Source organism: Tetrao urogallus (genome assembly GCF_951394365.1).
Source record: "Tetrao urogallus genome assembly, chromosome: 2".
NCBI classification, from domain to species: Eukaryota; Metazoa; Chordata; class Aves; order Galliformes; family Phasianidae; genus Tetrao; species Tetrao urogallus.
The window spans coordinates 60283103-60290405 of NC_136814.1; the positions used below are offsets into that span (position 1 = coordinate 60283103).

The 7303-nt window shown below is 44.4% G+C and overlaps 1 protein-coding gene across 1 annotated transcript; it reads right to left on the minus strand.

Moving 5' to 3' along the window:
• Positions 1–2833: 2833 nt before the first annotated feature.
• Positions 2834–5885, minus strand: FABP7 (fatty acid binding protein 7; the record flags this gene model as incomplete). Its single annotated transcript, XM_079532836.1, has 4 exons — positions 2834–2884; positions 4402–4503; positions 5116–5288; positions 5813–5885. 4 exons carry the CDS (start codon positions 5883–5885, stop codon positions 2834–2836), a joined length of 399 nt encoding a protein of 132 aa, XP_079388962.1.
• Between the last annotated feature and the right edge of the window lie 1418 nt (positions 5886–7303).

Sequence of the window (7303 nt, forward strand, 5' to 3'; positions counted from 1 at the left end):
GTCGGCGGTACCGGGAGCGCCCTAGAGGAGGAAAGGGGTGAGCCCGGGACGGCTCGGGCAAGCCTTAACCTTTCGCAACCTGGCCGGGGCCGCCGGAAGCCGCCGCCGCCGCGCTCCGCCCCGGTGCGAGCGACGCCTGAACCCGGGCTGTCTGCTCGGTGCCGGGGAATCGCTGTGACGTCCAGGGCTGCCTCCTTTATTCCCAAAAGGGGCATCCGGCCTGGCCGCGTTGCCAGCAAGCACTGCTCCTGGAGCACGGCCTGGCCTCACCCTGATGGCTCTGGTCAAGCGAAACACCTTGATGGCCGAGGTGCTGCGTGCCCACAATGCCTGCAGCCCTAGGGAAGGCCTTGTCCCTGTGTTCAGGCAGCGCTCAGGAGTCATACAGGAGTTTAAAACATGTCCACAGAATCTTTATGGAAGGAAGGTTTCTTTTAGTATACACGTTAAATTGCTTCTGATTGCTTAACATACATCTAAGAAAGTCGAGGAATACAGCTTCAGTATTAAAAGTGTGCTATTTTTATTAAGGAAAGTGCTGAGGCATACTGTAAGCTGTCCCTGTTGCTGCTGAGTCCCTGTTGCTTCGTAGTTAAAGATCTGCTAAGGAACAGCCTCCTGTGAATGGCTCAGTGTCAGTTTGGTTAGCAAATCAGAATAGCTGTCAAGAATCCCCAGCTGCCCCTCAGTGTCCCCCACTGTGAGTGCTTTCTGCTTGGCTCTGCTTTCCGGTGTTGGCAAAGGCAGGGCTGGCAGGGCTGCAGGCCCCTCATTCGGCGTTTCTGTGGTCTTTCCCACAGTGCTGCAGGCACTTCCCAACCACCACTTCTCTTACCCGTATTTACTTTGGCGTTAACACTGTTCCTCTTAGAACAGCAAAATACTTTGTCAGTAATGATGGTTTCACATGTTACATATAGAACATAGAAAAAAGCCTTTTTTTTTTTTTTTTTTTTTTTTAAGTGGCAGCAATGTAAAATATCCACCATTAAACGTTTAAACCAAGCTTTAACAACGTATAAAGCAAGTTTTAACAATCTCTCTCCCTTTGTTCCTTTTCTAAATGTGACAAAACTGTGGGTTTTTACTTCATGGTCTCATCACTCATCAGGAACATGAATCCTACTGGGGGGAACCCTAGACTGCACTACCTGTGACAAAGGTTGCTCCTGCTTTCCTCCAAGGGCTACAGGAATGCAGTCACACAGTGAATGCGTGTGGATTGGGAGGCAGCTGCACAGGCAGACGGATGGGAACAGCATTAGGCACAGAGACTGAAATGTAACTGGGCAAAAAAAACTCAAGGGCAGAAGGCGCTGCTCAAGTACACGTACTATAGAAAACCTGAAGCAGCCCAAAACACAGAGAATGAAGCTCCCTATGTCAGTGAAACAAGTTTTCATTTCTCTGATGAAAGAAGACATCTCCTAGATTTTAAAAGCTAGCAATATGCACCATTTAAAATGTATTTATGATTGTTTATAGTTGAAGACTCATTCTTCTACATTTATACTGCTCTCCATAAGAGATAAACACCCGGATGTTCTTCCTTTTCTGAAAAAGCAAAAGTGAAGGGAAGAATGCTGTACATGGATGTAGGAGGCCACTTCTCATGACACTGGGGGCAGATCAAAAGAAGCACAGTTGCAGGATGAGGCCTGGAAGACTGGGCCCCCTCCTGCACAGCCCCAAGTAGCTGAGTGCTGTGCTCCCTCAGCCTGGGTGAGAGGGTATAGTACCAGCATATCAAAATGGGTCATGGGTCAGCACACTAGAAAACATGAGATCTTCCAACTATGCTCCTCTGTAATGCCAGCAACCCATTTCAGTGTTCCTAATAAGCTGAAAAGTAGGGCACTCTTCCACCATACTAATCTGTTATGGAATATTACACAGGATAAAGTTTTAATTTCTCTTTTTGTTCAGAGTGCACGTTATTATTACACCCATTACATATTAGCTGTAAAACTACAGCACAGGAAGAAGAAGCCCAAAAGGTTTGTTTGATATTATTTCCCCTGTCTCTTCCCAGCCCTGTGGAGACTGATGAAAGGCAAGCTTTGTGCTTGTGGTTCCCCCAGACCCACCCTGTCACGTTGGTTCTTTCCTCTCACCCTATGAAACACTTGATTCTCTGCACTCTGATGTACTCCAGTCTTTTGTATATATGCTGTGTTTTGTTTTGCTGAAACAAAACAAACTTCTCTTAACTATTAAAACCAAAACGACATCAAAGGTTATCTACGTGCTGACCTCAGCCTGTCCCAGATCACAAGATCCAAGAGACTAGCTGAAACTGGGTTGAGCCTTTCACCTATTTGCCTACTAGGGCTTTAGATTTCTTCAGCAAAAAGCCACTTCAGTGGTAGGAAGGCACTTTTTCCATTTTCCACATAGTATAGATCACTGGGGCAGCATGGACTATGTTTTTCTGCTGTTCAACTGAGAAAAAAGGAACTTGTACAGCAGCTCCCTCTAAAACACTGGACTATTGGCCCAAGAAACACAAAAAGGAGCACAAGTTTAAAAAATCTTTTAATTTGTTGGATCTCCATTCTAAAACAACTCAAATATATTTCATTTACTGTAAAAACAAAACAAAACAAATGTTTCAGAGTTTTTATGCAAATTTTATCTTGTTGCAATATACAGCAAAAGCTTGCCAACTTGATGGCAAAAAGTTTCTTTAAAAAAAAAAAAAATACCCCCCCCCCCCCCAGAAAAAAAAATTCTTTATTAACCTTTCAATGTCAGAAATGTACATTTAAGCTACTTTCAATTTTGGACAGTACATTAATCCATCCACTAGATGTAACATCTGGTAAGGTGAACTCTATGCTTTCTCATAGTGGCGAACAGCCACCACATCACCAAAGGTAAGGGTCTGCAAGGAAAAGAGAAGTATTAGATGCTCAACCATTTTCTGTAACGGCTAACACGTTAAGAAGTCTGTACAAGAACAAGATTTGTCTATAAGCTACATAGCATAATAAACAAGTTGCCAAGATTACTGATATTTTAAGTAAGTAACAAGAGAAATCTCAAAGTTGTAGGTGCCATAATAAATCCAACTTTCTCCTTGCTTTCAAACCTAAGAAGCTCATAATGCACTTTTGCAATACAACCAAGGTAAGGACAGAAATGTCTTTCTAATTTTGTGAATACAATTTCTCAAATACAGCTTTGGTTTGAAAAAGATTTAATACTTATTTTGCCAATGCTGATCTACTTGCAAAACGTAGAATTTTAAAGCTAACTTCTCTATTTTCATGTTCTATGTTATTCTACATAAGCATACACTTAAGAAGAATCTCATACTAAGATAAATGCACCCTATACACTCATGTGGCTAAAACTACCAAGTATTCTGGTTTCTACAGTAGTGTACAACGCTGACTGCAGAATGTAAGCTTGAGTATTTCACTAAGTGGAATACTGCCTCCAACTGCATTCAAATTCTGAAGGAAATGCTTTCCTGCATATGCATGTAGATGTTCCCAAAAAACAAAGCACGTAGTTTTCCTTGAATCACTGTCACATTGTGTTGCACTGACCATAAGAAGTTTTTGTTGTTTGGAATTCTCCATCCACAAGAGTGTTCTCTGAAGTATTCAGAAAACAAAGCAAACTGTTTTCATCCAACAGCCAATTTACACATATTACTGTGGTTGAAGTTTTTTTGTTTTTTGTTTTTTTGTTTTTTTCCCCTGCAAGATACATCCGTATACCAAACATAGCCATGAAAATCAGCCTGGACATTAGAGTAACTTACGCCACTTATTCACCCCATACTCCTACTCCTGAAAATTCGGCAAGAGAACAAACTTAAAACAAAAATTATTTTTTTTTATTTTTGTACAAATGCTATTTTAAACATTTTTAAACAAGAAAGGGAGAATAAGTCCTTTTGTATGAAATAGGAAAAGCTATTACCTCCTGTAGTACTGAAGTTTTATTCTCCTGGAGAAATACTTGTTCTGTGTAATTCTCTATTATTTACATGTGCATATACGGAACAAGCTATTAAAGAAATCTGAACAGAGCACTGTCTACATATTAAATTCTTGATTATTATATTTCACAACTCAAAAGAAATTATGTTATGTATAAATGCATGTATTAAAATTGTGATTTGCAATATGTATTCATTTGGGCATTTCCATGAACTCTAGAAAGGATGCACTTCGAGAACCCACAGACTGTCCTGCCTGGAGCCACAGAGCCATCAGCAATTTTCCAGCAAGATGCCAAACAAAAAGTAATGATCTGAGAAGTGTCCACTAGCTTCATCCTGGGTTTAGGTTCTGTGTTACAGATACCTGCGAAATTCACAAGCTTGAGGCAAATGTGAAGGAGGAGCGTTAGTGGTGTACATGAATGCTCAGTGACTTTTGTACTCACCATTACCATTCTGCCATCCTTTATTTCTCTTACAAAGTTTGTCTCTTTGCCATCCCATTTCTGTACATGCACTAGCTTGTCTCCATCCAGGGTCACAACTGACTGTGAGATATTAAAGAATACAAACACTCATTTACCTGGGATATTTGAAATTCTACTCACAGGGTAAGCATATACTTCTCAATGGAATTCTTTTCAACAGATACGAGGACCTACGACAATAAAGTGGTCCCAGGCAGGCAAAGCAAAGTACATGAATCATCCTTATTTTAAGGATGGGATCCATACAATTCATGTTCGTATCAAAAAATGGGAAAAATTTTTTTCTTTAGAGTTCTAGTCTCTCAGGAACCATCATTTTGGATGTGCTTTGGGATAACATTTATGTTGAGCCCCTAAAGACAGAGGGAGAAGCGTTCTTTCATTTTGGAAAGGGTTACGCTAAATGGTCTTTGTGTCGAAAGTAAAGAAAAATGGAAAAAAAGAACTCCTCAGCACTGGACAGGAGAAATGGGGCTGAAAACACAATACGCTGATTCAAAAAAAGACCCAGCACACGTCACCAAATACAATGCAATCCTGTCTTTTTCCCCCCCATCCTTCGTAGCGCTACAACTGCGGCAACAGTTACATTTTCCCTTCCACCCCACCGTGCAAGGATACCACTGGGAAGGGGGAGAAAAGAAGGGATTCTCTGAACGAGAGGTCACTTACTTTGCAGTTTCTGTCGTCGGGGGTAGTTTCATCAAATTCCTCGCCCAGTTTAAAGCTGATTTCTGTGTTTTTAAAAGTGCTCTGAGTCCTGATCACGACTTTGTCCCCCTCGCTGCTGATGATCACCGTGGGCTTAGTCACGTTCCCCACCTGCCGCATCGCAAACCCCACTCCTACACCGCCAGGGAAAAGCAGAAATCATCACCCGCTTTTTTTTTTTTTTTTTTTTTTTTTTTATATACACCCTTTCGTTCACACACACAGGCGCAGACAATTCTTCCCCCGCTCTACAGCTTTGGGACGCCGCAGTGCGATGCTGCTTCCCGTCTCGCTTCCATCCCCGCACACCCGTCCCTCCACGTGGGTGAGGCGTTGGATCACCCCTCGCGGAGCCCGCGCAACGCCGCGGGGCCGGGGCCGCCCGGATGATGCCCCGGCACAACGCTTATCTCTATTTGTCTGCCGCGTAGCTGCAGCAGCTCAGCTCTTATCCCACGCTCTCCCGTGACCCGGGGCTGCTTGCAGCAGGCTGAGGGCAGCCATCCCGACACTGAGCTTCCCGCATAGCTACCCGGGCACCCCCGGCAAGGAGCAGGGGGCTCTCGTTCTCCCCGATAGCTCTTCTGTAGGACTCCGATTTATTTTGTATTTCACTGTGATGCATATTCTCGGCTCCGGATCTCCCGGTAGCACCTACCCAGCGCCTTCATGTACTCGTCAAAATTGTGGCTGTCCGCCAGCTTCCACGTCGCGCAGAACGCCTCAACCATGACAGCGGTTGCCGGAGTGCCGGGAAACACCACAGGCGCCTCACCGTCCCGCATTTAAAGCCCGCGCCCGGCGGGGGGCCGGCGGGAGGGGAGCGGCGGGAGAGCCGCCCACAGGGCCGGACGGGGCCGGGGCCGGAGTCTGCCCGCCCCGCTTGGAGGGCTCTCCCCGCCCCGCGGCAAATCGGGCTGCTCGGGGATTGGTGGGGCCGACGGGTGATGGGGCGCCCGCAGGGCGGCATCATTATCCCAGCGGCGGGAATTTTTTTTATTTATTTTTTTTCCATCTGGACGGAGAGTTTTCTTTCTTCTACTTATTCTTTGAAATCCACTAGAAGCACTGGGGCCTGTCCCTTTTGTGTCTTGCAGGAGGTTGCCCAGCTCAGTAGGACAAGGTTTTTGGGCGATTTTCCCGAGCGGATTCCACAGCCTTGATTCTAGCTCTCAGTTCTCACAACAAAGCTCAGGGGCTAAGTGAAGGCAGTTTTCTGTGATTTGGGAATAAAACCTCAACAACTGTCTACCTGGGCCAGCCATAATAACTATTAGTCTTCTCAACATTATTTTTAGGCCACCATTAGCTTTTCTTTCTGGCTTTTGTGCTGTGGCACCTTCTTTTAGTCTAGGGCATTGACGCTTGATTTATCACTTTTTACTTGTCCTCAGAAGAATTAACTCCTCTCTGAACCCCAGGGATACAATCCTAATTCCTCACACCACAAAACACAAGTTTTGTTAGTCTTGATAGCCTAACTAAGGGTAGGGACTACTTCTCTTTAATTTTCCATCTCCTTTATTTGAAGTACAGGCAGAGACATAAAGTGTCAGTGGTTACGCATGCCCTCCCGCAGCTCCTTGGTTTATATCCGACTTTCTTTGTTTCTGAAGTTTCTGAACCTTTGTTTCTGGGAGTCTTCAACTCTTCTGAGCTGTATTTCCAAGACTTTTCAACTTGTGATCAAAAACAGGGAGAGGAAGAGCATCATGGACATATATGCTCAAATAGATACTATTTGCAGAAGCCCTGGAGTCTCCGCTGATCCTTCTGGTGCTGCTGCTTCTGATGCTTTACGAATGCAGAGAGCCCTGGGATGTCTCCTTGCTCTTTCTATTCTCTGGGTCTTGTTGCACAGAAACAGCCTCATGGATATTGCAGGATAGAAAACTCGTAAAAGTGAAGCAATGCCACTGCTGGTAGCTGGACTATTCAAAGATTCTTCTGTCTTGTATATTCATTTTTGCAGCACTGCAGCCTGACCCCCGGGAGGCAGCCACTTCAGGATCCAACCTAATTTAAGCAATCACACCTACACTGATGGCTCAGTTCTACCAGGATTTCTCAACATTCTTGGCTAAGACAAGTATTTAGTCTTCAGTAAAAATAACACTTTCACACTTTGCACCATGCTTCAGATGTTAAA